Source organism: Typha latifolia, chromosome 3, assembly GCF_019914945.1.
Source record: "Typha latifolia isolate L0001 chromosome 3, TyphaL0001v2, whole genome shotgun sequence".
Classification (NCBI taxonomy): Eukaryota; Viridiplantae; Streptophyta; class Magnoliopsida; order Poales; family Typhaceae; genus Typha; species Typha latifolia.
This window is the reverse complement of record NC_133088.1, coordinates 5,700,567-5,716,546: the sequence shown is the minus strand read 5'-3', so window position 1 is coordinate 5,716,546 and position 15,980 is coordinate 5,700,567. Positions and strand designations below refer to the sequence as shown.

The window sequence follows — 15,980 nt, the reverse complement described above, 5'->3', positions numbered from 1 at the left end:
CTTAACAGTTATAATTGAAGTTCACATTTCCTTTACTTCTACGACATTATACTCGATAACAACACAGGCATATACTTACCTTGTAGCCAAGGTAAAGTAATTGTCATTGATAAATAGAATCTAACCATATAACAATGATCCCCCAATAACTGCATGGCTCATAAGGTGGAACTCTTTCAATAAAAGATGACATGGAAAGATATATCTTAGGCCTTGTTTTCTTTGAATTTAGAGACCCCCTGAATTGGTTCAGGGATCCCTAACTGATTCGGACATTTCTTTATCTTTTTCATGCCTAATCAACTTAATTCTTTAAAAAATTAAGACTAAGAAATACGATTAACTAATCAAGTTTGAAGCTTAGCCTTAGGTAATGCTAGAAGAATGGTTGCAGACTGATGCCCAAAGATGCAAGAAAACATATTCCAGATCATTATCCAATTCGATCTCCACCTGAAAATCATGGCTAACATTTTCGTTTACCCTTTCTTTATCCAGTTTTGAATGACAAATCTAGTAAATCAGCTAAATCATAACCCATGAATAATAAAAGGAAGGAACTCCAATGGAGCTTTATCACTGCTATACAATAAATCTGCGTGTGAGAACGGGTAGATAACAAAGAGAACGAGAAAGGGAAAGAGAAAAATATACTATGAACTCTCTGGACATACTGGTAGCTATCCTGCTTAACGTCCATCAACTTGAGCAGAAACGCTCTTCCTTGAGCTACCAAACTGGTTTGTGACACTTTTACCCATGAATTTCCTGGCTTTGCTTAGGCTACTGCCCATGGCACCAAATCTGCTTCCAATTAACCCAACGCTGGAACCAACGCCTGAGCCCACCAACCCAACGCCGGCACCAAGGCCACTTCCCACCAGCCCGACACCAGATCCTACCAATGATGCTGCCCCGCCGAGTGCATCCATTGTGCTTCCAATCAGCCCAGCTTCCTTCAAATTTCTCCTCTCCTCCAAAGCCCTCTTCTCTTGTTCTAGAGCCTCCTGCTGTTCCTCCTCCGTGAATGGATGGTACAGCACCTGCAATTCTCATAACAGTTACAATAGATAATCACAAATTACTCCTATCAATTGATAGCTCTATGTATCACATATTATCAACACATCCATGGGAAAGAAGTCTATTGTTCATGTACCAATCTACTATACCACCATGAACTGTCGGCAATCACACAATGGTGGACAAAGTACACCATCAGCCAAAGCTGGATTTCTCATTGCTGGGATATGCATGGCAGCCCTCGATGTCACATTGTACTCCCAATCTTGTGTTAGAATTAGATAATTATCAATAAAAATTGAATAAGAAGGCAGAAAAATGACAACATTAACAGGAGAAGAATATATAAATAACCCAAAGAGTCCTAGTGATATGTTCTATTCTTTCACGTGGTCACTGACAATTGTTTCTCCACAAATGTCATCTTGAACTATGTGGCAATCAAGAAAACTAGTGAATAACTATGTGATGAGGGATGAAGGTTGTGCCAGGCATGCCACTCAGATGTATGGCAACAGCAATCCTTGCCAGGAAAGTCTCTTTGTTGTACTCAGACTTCAGACTTACATATGCTTTAGGCAATGAGGAGCATCAGTGTAGAAAATTATAGTATCATGATGCTAAAAGGTGGAGAATAATTGCCTTATACTGCACTTCGGCAGATCATGAACCTAACAAACAGACTGAAGTGTTGCAGTGGTGAAAGGCTATATAATGCATAACAGAAGCACATAACAGAAAATTCTACTTCCAATGAAAAATACACAGCCATGTTTAATCATAAGAACCAGCTTCCAGGATTGTATTCCATTGGGTACTTCTAAAGCCGTAGAAGGATAAGGTATATATTTGACAGACTAAGGCTCTTGGCATGCTAATATCGGTCAATCCTCAATCTAAGCAACATAGAGACACACATAACAACTACTATGAGGTATATATTTGACGGTAGGGGTGAAAACGGGTCGGATTAACTCCAACCCGATCCGTTATCCGACCCGATTTGGATTAGATTCGGATAAAAAATTTCTATCCGATTCGGATACGGATTCGGATACGGATAGAATTTTTGAAAAAAATTCGGATACGGATTCGAATACGGGTCAGAGATATTTTTCGAATTCGGATACGGATATCGGATATCCGTTTACCCGCATATTTTTTTAAATGATTTACAGTTTTTAGTTTGCTTATTTAAATAATAAATATTAATATTGTTACTAATAATACGTTATATATTATTTATAGAGATTAATTTCTCTAATTTTATAAATTTGACATACAAAAAAATTATTTGTCGTAAAACTCTTAATAATTGAGTTAATTATATCTAAATAAAATATTATAATTATTTTAAATTCAATCAATATACGTTTAAGATCCGATCCTCTATCCGAAAATTATCCATATCTATTTAGTTAGGATATGGTTTTACATTTTGCTATTCGTCTAATATCCGTATCCAAATCCGTATCTGGACTAAAAATATGGATTCGGATATGGGTTGAGCACTATTCGATCTGTATCCGATCCGTTTTCACCCCTATTTGACGGACTTAGGCTCTTAGCATGTTAATATCTATCAATCCTCAATCTAAGCAACATAGAGACACACATAACAACTACTGTTATGATGCCATGATCAGAAACATCTCATTACCATTTCCTTTTATGGACAGCAAGAATGGAGTCATTCTTGTGAAAAGGCATAGTATCACTTAATCTATCAAAAGATGCCAAACTTCTATGATATTTCCTAACTAAAACAATCAAATGGCATACAGTAAGGCAAGAGAACAACAATAACCTTTATCGTAAGCGTTCCCCTGTCCTTCTTATCCTTGACCTTTAATGTATCCAGGTATGGTAGCAACCTCAGTTCAAATTCCTTAGAAGCTTCTGGTTGCAAATCAATTAATGACAATTTGGCTACACCCAGTCTCTTGTCTTGTTGAATGCTGTCTTCATCAAAGACCTGTAAAGAGAAGCAGCAAGCATTAATGTGATATAAATGATCTGTGCAACGAGGAAACTGACCTTAAGAGATGTGCTCCTTTACTAATTCTAGAGCTTGAACAAAGATTTTTATGATTAGGCTGTGCTATATTCATATGAGAGATGCCTAGATACTCTTATTGATTTGTTATGATTAGCCATCAATAATTTATCAATACCTCTTTTATCTTGATCTTCTTGCATCTTTTTACTGTCCATTATATGTGTTACAAGTAGTTCTTGTAAATGAAAGAGATACTTCCTAGGTAGTTTTGTTAATAACAAGGGGAAATATTAAGAAAAAAAACCTATGTTATGGACATTTTATGGTCCAAACCCTACCTTATAGCTTTTCTCAAAAAAGCCCCTATCTTTTACAAAAAAGTCCAATTAACACCCTATCACCCCAAATGTTACTATATCGAAAATTAACTAACCATGCTTCTGAAATTATCGAAATACCTTGCTGAGAGAACAGTTTGAATACCCATTTTCAAGATTAGTCAATTCCAAGTGTCAGCATCATGCCATGTCTCATATCTCATTTCAAGCTGTATAGCAGTTCCTTCTTTCATAGAAATTACTCCAAAAGACTAAAGAGTACCTATTATATAACAGAAAGAACACCCATAGTATTTTTGGACCACTTGGTGCCAACTTGCTTAGTCTTCACTCATGTAACTTAAAAACAATAACGTAGAGTCTCTCTAAGAACTAGATAACAGAAGAATGTTTTCTTAATAGGGCTGCAGAAAAGTTATACTATCTAAATAATATGAAAAGATACAGACAAAGGATAAACTAAGAAGGGATCCAAGGAAAGGTGAAAGTGAAAGAAAGCATCAAAGCAATGACAACACATCATAACTATTTATATAGAAAGATCAAAGATGAAGCACAGAAACATAGTGATAAATATGAATGTAGAAAAGCTGAAAATGCGCATAGATGAACAGGAAAATCTTGGAAATTAATTGTACCTCCAATGTAATAGATTGGGTTTCCTTGTCTTCAGCAATCAATTCAAAGGTTTCATTCCATTCTGGATTGAGATTGTTGTCTATGACTCTTGTTCTTACCTTGAACATAGGACGGATATATAGGACCACATAAGGATCAGATTTACCAAGCATCTCCATATTTCTCAATGCACTTGCTCTTACTACAGTTACCAAAATCCTGCCCTGTGGTTTAAGCTCCAGTTCACTGGACAAGAGTACAAAGGAAGATTAGCATGACAATCTTTTACTACTTAGTAGATAAAATTGTTCTGTCAATGCTAGCATAGCAACACACGGATCCAAGGTTTTACAATATTGACAAAATACGTAAAATTATTTAATTTTTGTAATGCTGAAATAGAAATACAAACATCCAGCCATTCTTTTTTCTTTCTTGTGTAAGTGCAAAAATATCCACATAAGTACATAGATGATACAATTGCAGTTAAAAACAAGATAAGAGCATCACAACTAAGGATCACAGAAAGATCCTTACTTTGCTTAGATTACTCACAATATGTGAACATATATAAATGGTATTGGCCTCCAACTCCAAGCATATTAAAGCAAATCTCGAAGCCATTTCTTTATCAAACCATTAAAGATCTGGAGGTGGCTTAAATTTTCAAAAATGTCCCCACCATCTAAGTTTTCTTTGTATCACTTCAGTCAACCCCTCACCTATGCTACATCTTGTCTGGGCCTAACATAGTAAGGTCATGAAATTAACTAGTCTAAACAAAAACTAGTGAACAAAAAAATACAAGGTAAAAAATATATAGAAACTTGATATCTTGTACTACAGTACATGAAAGCAAAAATGTGCATGACCATGGAAAAAAGCACTAAAAAGAATTAAAGAATTGGAGGAATATAATACGGACATAGAAATCACCTTATGTATTTTAGGTACAAGAAAGTCTTACTTGTACACTCGAGTACATGCCCATCTAATCTAACTCACCCCAATTCAAATATGATAACAAAAATCATAAAGATAAACTGATATTATATCACATATATTTACGTGAACAGTGTACAAAAAAAGCTCACCTTGTATCAACATCTACTCCACCAAGTGGAATAACAATCCTATGGGGCCACAGGAGCATGTCAGAAATAATTGAAGATACAGTATCCTACATCATAGAAACAAGATGAGTTTTACAGTACTTTTTAATGAGATTTAAAATTTGATTGGCAATAAATGCATTAGCTGTTATCATCAGAGCTCAGAGCAAACTCACATCAATCATGTCCGCAAGCCCAGGAATAGCAGTCAGGCTTCCTCCAACAGCCTTAATTGTGTAATCAATTCTAGGCTTTGGCTGAAATATAAACCAATATGCATTACATAATGGAAAGTATAAAACATTAAAAGTTATCCAAATGCTCTCTTTGTAGTAAATGATATAGGATATTGTATGTCTTAACAAAATGTTGTGTAAGGCTGTCAAAATAATCAAGCAGGCCCAGACTCGGCTTGATAAGATGAGATCAAGCTCGGCTCATATTTGAAACAAATCAAGCTTGATCAAGTTGCTCAAGCTCGAATTTAATTTTGAGCCGAGCTTGAGCACAAGACGGCTCGATAAGACTCAATTTTTGGTCAAACTTGATCGACTTGAACCTTATTAAGTTAATACCATTAGGTTCCCCAAATTTTGGGCCAATCCAACTCAAACTTGCAAGAGAACCTGGTTAACTTATGCTAATCAGAATTTTTGAGCCTGGCCGGTCAAAATAGGCCCAATCATTAGCTTACTTCCCTGTTTTCTTCCTCTCTTCGGTCTCAACGAACCATTAGTTGTAAATTTCATTTCATGCACATGTTGAGAGCACTATACTGGATTGCGATAAATATAATATGCGGAAAAATGTCCAATGATATTATGTATGCTCTAGAATTACAAGCAGACAACCAGATGCGTACCTCAGCAAGGAGCGCTACAACAACAGCTGAGATACAAGGAATCTCATCGGAAAGCTGGAAAACAACACGAACAACTGTAAAAACCTTGAGATCTTTTAGCTGAAAAGGGAAAAAGAAGAAAAAAAGATCTCATAGATACAGAAGTATGGTTAATTTGAAGAATAGTGCTTCTTATTAATAGATAAATGTCCACATTCAAACCTGAATGGGCAATGAAGCCACAAGTGCTTCAACTGCAAGAATAATGCTTGGATCTCCACCCCATCGGAAATCAATATCCATTGTGATTTGACCTTTCTTAAGGCTTTGAACATGAATGCCTTATGAAAGAGGGAAAATAATCAAGACGATAGCAAATAACATGCAAATTGGATCTTCTAGCATATGATGGGACATCAAACAACAATTAACATGACTTTCTAGTATGTAATCTACAAAGGAAGAATCAACAAACAAAACACCAACATTTGCATTATCTTGGAAAAACATACAAAGTTATAGCTGATATAGCAGAAATGGTTAAAGATGACCTAGCATCAAGAAAGTAGGTGAGGGTCAAGAAAGAAACAAAGGATAAAGACTTTGTTCTTTGAGAAAAGACTTGTAGGCAGATAGTTTCATTAATTCAATCACTGCGTCAACAATTACAGCCTGATACATAGAAGGAGAAAGGGAATAGGGCAACGACCCTTGGATGGAAACCCCACACTTGGCTATAGTAGACAACACTAGAAAAAAAAAGAATAGTATCAAGCTCAAGGGCATAGAAAATAAAGCAAAGAAAACACAACTCTGACAAATTCGCGGGCACAAAGGTCTTAGGTCATCATGCAGTTTTGTCGTGATCCGGCAGTTAAATACATATAACACTGCCAACCCCAAAGGTGGGAAAAGCAAGAATCATCAACTACTATCATCCTGCTGATGAAAGGCCCCTACTACCAACCTACAACAAACCTACAATAAGAAAGAACAAAGAAACGAAGGCCCAAATGGTGCACAGACCACCTCCGCCCTGACGAGCAAATGAGGAGAGGAAGAAGAACATACACTGCAACACAAGCCAAAGATCTGGTGGCACCCCTACCCAGAGGTAGATATGGCGATAAAAATCTTGCCCAAACACATTGATTGATGCACATTCTCACCCAAACTCCTCAATCACTGCCACCCAACGACAACAGCCATTGATTGCCATGACCCAAGAAGAAAAATATGACAATAGGGGAGGAGATGACATCAATGACGGCCACATATGATAGCGATGCTCAAGGAAGAGAGAGAGGAAATGGAGAAAGGAAAAGAGGGAAAAGAGGACGCGAACGGGAGATCATCCGCTCCGAGAATAAAAGGAAAGGAGGCAAGAGGAAGGAGAAAATGAGAGAGAAGAAAAGAGGGACGAGAGAAAAATCTCTCATGGTTGAGGAGAGAAAACCTCTCCCTTCCTCCTAGCCAAAACAGCTAGAGAAGGAAGTGGCAGAGGTGGCAATTTTTGACTCAACACAAATCTGAAGGCTTTAAATGGGTTTTGGTTGCAGGTTGACCCACCGAACTCAATTATTAAATGAGTCATGTTTGTATTTATTGCATTAGCCAGTATAACACATTTATGACCTATTCTGTCAACCCATTTATGACACAATAACTTATTTATCACACAAATAAAATATTTATAACATGAAAAAATAAACTTTTCAAAACACGAATAAATTATTTATAGCCCAAATAACTTATATAAATTCAAGTAACCTATGTCATCCAATAATCATTTGACTCATGTAACCTGTCCAATAAATGAGTCGTGTTTATGTTGGCATTATTTTGGTCTAGCTGGAACCTAGCTAACCTGACTAGGTTGCCACTCATAAAAAGAGGGAGGTTGACAATGGCGAGGAGAACCCCTCATAGAAGAGAAAAGAAAAAAAAGGAAGAAATACCAGTAGATCTACTAGGCTAGGCTAACTCTTAGCGAGGCCTCAAGTTTTGCAGAAAAGGTAAGTTTCCTTCAAGAGGTATCAGATCAAGGTTATTTATTGAAAATACAACTAAAGAGGAAACATGATTCCAACAGATCTACTAGTTAGAAGGAAATAATTACAGTTTAATCCATTGAACTTGAAGCTAATTGAAAAGTCAGCATTGGTATGCATAAGTAGTACCTAATCAATCTTTATTTACTTAAAGAAGATACAAAATTAATTGGCATTCTTCGAGACAATCTTTTCTCAACACAGGAATGAAGATTGACTCATTATTTAAAAGTTAAAACCTAAAAGATTTGGCACCATCCATTAAGCAATCTTCTCTCCATAAACTTTGTAGACAACATCACTTTTCTGCTTCAATTGTTTAATAATTATCATCATCATCATCATCATCCTCAAAATTGTAACCATCAGTTTTGGTGGAAAAGTTATTGCAGAACACAATTAGAATCATCATTACGATCAACATTATTCTCAAAATCTTCCATCATTTGGGCCTATTCAGAAATGAAAAATTAGATAAGAACTCACATTCTAACATCGCTTTGCAGAAATGAATTAAACCAAGAAGAGTCAAAAAGCAGTCATAAACATTATCTTCTATACATTAGGTGAACCTATTTACTTATGTTGAATCAGATGATGCTACATGTATTCTATATATATGACGTGAATGAAAAGAAATTAAGTTTGCAAAACAATCACAACTTAACCTAAAGCAGTAAAATTCCAATGTATTCTGTACATCTCAAAACTGATTGGTTTCAAAATGAAGAAAACCAATTAAATAGAAGAGTGAATAGAAAACCAACAATGGGATAAACTACTTGTATTTTACATTTTTTGTATATGGTTCAAGTGCTAACCTTCAATCTTTGGTGGCACATTTCCGAGAAAAAATTTTCTGAACTTAATTGAGGAAATTCCTGGTGGTCGATAATCATCAAGAAATGGCTCAACGGAATCTTTAATGACCATTGTTGCTGCCTAAGACCAGGTAAAAACTAAAAATTACCATTGGCAGAATTACAGAATCAGAAGTAGGCATTTTATTTCCAACAATATGAGAGGTTCTGTTTATATATTTGCAATGAAAAGACAAACGAGTATTACATACTTAAGAAACAATTTTGTCGTTACACTTTCTGTAAGAAACCAAGATTCTTTCAAATTGCACAATGGTCAGATATAACATTTACCAAACACTCTATCGGCAGTAATTAAGACATAGGAGTAAAGTTTCAAAGTTCCATTCCAATTCTGCAACTTTAGTTTCCAAAGTGATTTGTTAATATCCAGGAATCCAATATAGAAAGAAGTGGTAGCATCCATAATAGTTAGGAAACAAGAGGATGGTAAAAAATAGTCTGGTTATGAGTTAAGATTACTGCTAAAAAATTTGTTAACTGCTTGTATCATGGACCGGCTTCTGTACATGCAATATAAAGTCAACAGTTGGATTCCATGAAATAAAGCTACAACAACAGAATATGACTCAATCTCTTGATAAAATATGTATCCATCTCAAAAGAATGAGATCCTTAAAGAAAAAAGCATTATCCAGTAACGTGGGTGCTCCTTGAATTAATTCCTAATGTGACCAGTATGTAGAAAATTGTATGGCAGATCCTTTTTCAATGTAAGATCACTAACTGAATAAGTACAAAATGATTTAGGTGAACTAACATGATTTAGTTGAACTAGCATACTATCTATAAGCATTACTCTATTGGACATCTGATGGAGGAACGGTATCCCCTCCCAAGGCCCACATTTTCATCTTCGGTCTACCCTCATGGCCTCATCCAATTTCTTACAAGAAATCATGGGTAACTATTATATTTGATGGATAGTAGCCAAAAGGCATTAACTAATTGGGATACTCAGTTACACATGGTAGCATCTTGTTCCTTAGGTGCATCTGCAAATAGGAACACCTTTAGTTCAAGAAAGTATAAAATAGAGTGTCTCAATGGATGAGGCTCCTGCCTTTGTGGGGTCAGTAGAGAAGACTCAAAAGTATTCAGAGTACAAATAAAAGTGACAAAAAACAGGGTCATCAAAATCAACAGATAGTGTATCTAGTGTCCTAACATCTTGATTGTAAGAAGAAGGTTATATACTTGCATCCATATACACATATATATGGAAATTTGTATTAACACCCTTTTTTCTGGCATCTCACATTTTTCACCCTAATTTTTTCTCTTATCCAAGATGACCCTTTTGTTTTGATTTGTATCCAAATAACAACTTACCATCTACTCAACAAATGGAGCTAACCCACATGCTAATTAAACATTATCAGAGATGAAAAATGTCAAGTAGCCCTCATTCTATTGTGATCATCCTGACCTGATAGGCTTTTACAGACCAATAGCCTGATTATCCAATTCGATAGATTTACCTTACTTTTCTCCTCTTAAACATAGCAATAAAGTTAGGTAGTGACTGTTGATTCAAGGAATATTTTTGGTATTCTAATATTTCACTTTGAAATTGGATAAAATATTCTTCTTCTATTACCATAACAATTTGAAGCGATTCGTTAGATTTTAACTTAAAGTGTTATTTAAATATTAAAACCAAAACAAAGGGGTCTTTAGGATACAAGCAAACAACAGGGTGTAAAATGTAAGAAGTCCAAAATAGAGGGTGTCAAAGTCAAACTTTCCAAAATCCTCTCCAACGAAACCCCTTTTGAGTTATACTATTTTTTTTTTTTGAAATAGTTTGAGTTATACTATTTATTCTATGGTCTGAAAAGTAACTGAGGATCACTATTAATGACACCATACAAGACAAGTCGCACCATCAAAGAAAGGTCGAACCATTTACCAGCAACAATGACGGTACTTGTATCAAGTAAAACTCAGATTTTGAAAATGAAAAAACATGTTCAGTTAAATAGCATCCTTGTGTAGCCAGAAGCACTTTATCTCCATCAAGAGAACTTCCTACATATCACATATTATATAACTCAATAAATCTACTTAATTGGCTGGCGACATATTTAGTAGGATATGTTAACTGTTAAGTTCGCCATTGCAAGAAGTTTTAAACTCTCTATTTTATATAAATAAAGATATTTTTCAAGTCTTATATTTTCTTTATGAAAACTTTCTTTGACAAAGAGCCGAGCATTTAAGGTCCAAAAAAAATTGTAAGAAAACTGTAACTAGCAGAAACACTTGAATGATAAAAAAGAAAATATGATTGTCTGAAAAAATTTCAATTTTGTTCATCACTTTCTAGTTGTTTCTGTCACATCATCAAACAGAATACAATATGATTCTTTTTATGTCAATACTGCAACATAACTAATAATCCTTGCCAAAAAGGAGAAACAAAATGCATCTAAGGAATGGAGTGCATTAATCAAGTAGGTATTCTTTCCAAGTAATCCAAATATTGATGTGAGTCAATTTTAATAGTCCAACAAACAACATAAAGAATAGCTGGTATGAGGAAACAATGTTGGATTCGTTAAACAAGAGAAAGAAAAAAAAAGAGCAATTACTCAATGCAGGGTGAGAATATATACACTATGAAGGAAACTACAAGTCCTTGTATCATAAGCAAACAATAAAATAAAGGAATGAAAGAGTGTATGCAATGTAAGCCTAGTATAGGATTTCAGTGCCTTGTGAAGGCATCTTAGTCAGCATAAGAAAAGTATATGAAGAAAAAAATTGAGATGATTTAGAAGCAGTTGGATGGTTAGAAAGTGCAACTACTCAGTCATGTTTCTTACTTCTGCAATAAAAGGCCACAGTTTGTTCAGTTGCTTATTCAGCCATTTCACCTACACAGAACAAAAATGGAAAACAAAAATTTGAATATCTAACAGAAAATATGAACAACATGAAGTAAATACCAACTGATGTGAATGAACAAGGTAATCAATTTGGCAAAAATGAGGATCAAGTTGAACCTAACTTGTTCAAATGCTGGAAACGATACCCATTCAGGAAAATTGTCACCACATAGTTTTTTCAGGTCATCTCTAGTAAGAGACCCAAGAAGCTTGATATCCACAGCCTGCAAACAAGAGAAATATGAGCCGTGAAATCTAAGGTATCACAGAGCCTTTATTACATACTACATTCGTAGTCTTAAGAAAAAAGCACATAACAGTCTCAGGATTACTCATCCGAGAATAGACCAACCCATGGACAAACTATTCACAGAACTCTGTTTGAGTCCATTGTAACTTACAATTCCAAAGACAATGACTCAATAAGCTTCTACTATACTGGCATCCAGAAATTCAAAATGGAAAAGTAAGTGAATTATTTGGTAATAGCAGCCAATCATGGAAAACAGATTTAGTTGCAATATGTCACCTTTTCTACTTATGAGGTAACTATATAAACAGATGATAAAAAGTTACTTTCAACTTGATACCCAAGGAACCAAAGTATCCAGTGGCACCAGAACACAGATTAATTTTTCTTTTGACATGTCAAAGCATTCAGGACATATAATTTGAATGATTTATGCCATCATTGTTGCATAGTTGAATGCCAAACTCTGGCACATTTTCATTAAAACTACCATGTCTAAAATGAGACTGACAAAGATATTACCAACCTGTCAAATTTATGTAGTCATTTATTCAAGTAAGTGTTGGTCTAATAAATCAGTTAATATACAATCCAAATATCATCCCAGTCAGATAAGTTGAAGGCAACATTTTAAGGCTCTTCCCAATTAAAAGACCAAGCACCCATGAACTTTTAGTAAAGATCGACTGTATGGTACTCAATCTGTAATCATTAATGTTAACAAATAATAGTATAATGTTTATTTTTGTAATTCACTTTTCTCTGCACCAACTAGGAATGCATTTGCTGATCCATCTATACAGGGATTGATGTCGTATTCACTCCTGTGGTCTTGAAGTTTGATCTGGATCATTTCATAATACAATGTATCCCATCCATACCTAACAACATTAAACTTTTTTCCAATAGACAGATATGTGACATAATAGTTCAGTCAACCTGTACAAATTCATTTTTAATCCTTATTGGACCAGAAATTATTAATCAGTCTCTCGAATACCAACCGAAGCAAAATTTCCCATTTGTTTATCAACTAATATGACAGCATCTCATCTGGCCTTTTCTTTTTCAATACCTCGGGTTTAAAAAAAAGGATGGGCAAAGTTGCAAAATTACAACCAGACCAAGAAATCTCATGTCCACAACTACATCTAGATTTACAGTTTCATACCTGGACTTCAATAATTAGCACCAATGAATGTTATACCATGTTCTGGTTCATAGTAAGATTTATGGATTGTTCCACTTACTCATATATAGATGAAAACATTGTGAGAACAAATTGAAGAAAGCCCACACACTTCTAGAGTTGGAAAGTTAACTGGACTATAATAGTGATACCAACAAATTTCAATTTATTATCTTGTTCTTTAAATGGTGAAAAGATGTCCTACTTTTTAACCAATATAAGCCTTCTTTCCCAAGAGCATCAAGGGTGGTTCCAGATAAAGCAAATCAAACACATCTAATGATGATGTAGATCATCCAAATCATGATAGTCAAGTGATGATATCACTACATCAGAATCTATCTCTCCTACTTTAACTATGGCTTTCTTCCCTCTCTCTCTCTCTCCTCCCCCTCTTTCTTACCCTGACCAGTCAAGAATCCTCCCCCTTCTCTTTCACACGAAAATTTTCACAAATTTCAAGAGCTAGATTTAGAATCCCATGTGGAATTTATAGAAATTCAAAACTTGATTAGGCATGGTCTATTAAGTGGCTTCATGTGAATCGAGATAAATCAATGCTGTGATCAGATTCATAGGATGTATAAGCCATGTTATGGTTCTTAAATTCATGGAGTCCAACATTACATCATAGATGTTCTTTGGATCCACCCTGAGTTGGAGAGGAACTAAGTATGCGAGTATAAGAATTCACTATCCAGAACAATGACATAGAAACTAATGGAAAATGGTCATTGATCAACACAAATGCCTGTTTACATTAGTATAACATTTTATTAATAGACAAGACAGACTACCTCTCCACCCTCAGTTGGAGAGGAACTAAGTATGCAAGTATAAGAATTCACTATCCAGAACAATGACATAGAAACTAATGGAGAACGGTCATTTATCAACACAAATGCCTGTTTACATTAGTATAACATTTTATTAATAGACAAGACAGACTACCTGCTCATATAGGACTTCAAAACTTATAAACATCATGATAACCACAAAATAAAAAGGAAAAAAAAAATGAAGAAAGGATATATGATCAGAATGGTAAATCATAATTATTTATGCTTCTGAGATTCCTTCAATGAAACTACAATAAGAATCCATTTGTGCTGCGTCAAGCTATAACTAAATTACTATGCAAGTCACTCCAAATACTTTGCAGAACATGAAAATGTCATCAGTATATATATCCTAGACCGACTAGAATAACTACTTTATAGATCAACTCAAGGATGAAACATGTTCATCTACCTGTTTAGTTCTTCAAAATGGAATCATCATAAAAGAAATCCAAAAGTAGCTAGCTACGATAAAAACAAATCTAATCATGGTTGCTCATCTCACCTCGACATGCATCTTGACCAATTTGTCGATATTTCTAGCTCCTCATTTATTTAAATCAAGTAATCAGGATTATGTGTTGGGTGCTAGAACGGATGGTCTTAATTTCAAATGACAAGTACTATTTGGTCATAATCAGAATACCAAAGAATACTTAGAAGGTTTAACCATGTCTTTTACATAGTGAAGGGAAAGGACTACCAACTGGCTTGGAAGTTGGAAGTACTTGTAGATATCAAAATTCAGACAGGAAAGATGTTAATATCTGTATCAGTTCATATCCGGTGAACAGATATGGTTATGGATATGGTTTGACCGCTATCCAGTTCATATCCTATCTGTTTTCATCCGTATACTCAACCTTTCCCTCACGGTCAACTACAAATGAAGCTACCAAAAATACAAAGCCTATGATTTTGATGATCTTTTGGCCCCAAAGGGGAGCTTAGAAAGAAAGCTTACTACTTGTTCTGGTTAAGAAAAACCCAGAAAATGAGTGAAGAAATGTCAAGATGAGAATCATCCTGAGAATAATGCCCACAAATTGCATTAAATTCTTGCTAATAGCTCAGCAGGTCACAACTGTACGCATTTTTCCGTAATATACCATAGAAAGTTTAGAAACCCATCACCTAGCAACCAACAATGCTGCTCTAGACTTGACTCATATAGTTAGCTATTGAAGAGTTTGGTACATTGCTAAACAAATGTGATGAGAATAACCATAAACCAAATAATAACCAATTAATCTTTAGCTTAGCCTCATCATCCTCAGAAAGTAATTGGCTCACATTGTCATTTCCTCATTGGGGGCGAAGCTAATTGCGAAATTCCCAACACCAAGAACAAAAGAGTTGGAAAACAGATGCAAAAACTAGTTTTGCTTACGAAATCTCAATGGACATGGTAATTGCAACCAGGAACACTACAATGATACAAACGAAAGTATATCAACCTTGGCGATACGCTTGGTGCTGCGATATCTCATCATGCGGCTCCACCCGGCCACCAGAGCAATGCCCACGAACAAACCCACGACCATCGCCGAGATCAACCCCATCCTCTCAAACAAAGAATGCAGTAAATTCTACTGCATTCTTTTTTCGTTCCAACGTTCCTTGTGATCCAAGTACCTTGGATGAACTACTTCTGACAATCGAAAGAAACCCAGAAATCAAAATGATATTCAAAAGCGAGGAGAGATCGAGACGGCCGAAGGAATCACGGAAGGATTTAAGGGAGACGGAGAGGGAGAGGGAGCGGCAGAGAAAATGGTGCAAGTACAGGAGGCTTTGTGTAACTGATGAGCAGTTGGCATTGTATTGAAGGGGTGCCATTTGTGGCAATTAATATTAATAAACCTTGGCTTTCTCCATAATGTTGTGCATTTAATGGACACTCATAAAATTGGAAAGGGTAAAAATGTAAATTTCGTCTAACTAGCCA

The 15,980-nt window shown here is 35.3% G+C and overlaps 1 protein-coding gene across 2 annotated transcripts; it reads right to left on the bottom strand.

The window, feature by feature from the left end:
• Nucleotides 1–452: 452 nt before the first annotated feature.
• LOC140784454 (calcium-dependent lipid-binding protein-like) lies at nucleotides 453–15,858 on the bottom strand. 2 transcript variants are annotated; one of them, XM_073131874.1, is made up of 11 exons: nucleotides 15,490–15,858; nucleotides 11,877–11,978; nucleotides 11,692–11,742; nucleotides 8,804–8,924; nucleotides 6,154–6,272; nucleotides 5,953–6,051; nucleotides 5,267–5,347; nucleotides 5,073–5,158; nucleotides 3,999–4,224; nucleotides 2,831–2,998; nucleotides 453–1,043 (listed from the first exon to the last, which is right to left on the bottom strand). In XM_073131874.1, the coding sequence occupies exons 1-11, from the start codon at nucleotides 15,592–15,594 to the stop codon at nucleotides 690–692; spliced, it is 1,512 nt and encodes a 503-aa protein (XP_072987975.1). In that variant the 5' UTR covers nucleotides 15,595–15,858; the 3' UTR covers nucleotides 453–689. The 2 variants fall into 2 exon arrangements, with proteins under 2 accessions (XP_072987975.1, XP_072987976.1); XM_073131875.1 differs by having other exon boundaries at nucleotides 5,953–6,006; nucleotides 15,490–15,729.
• Nucleotides 15,859–15,980: the final 122 nt, after the last annotated feature.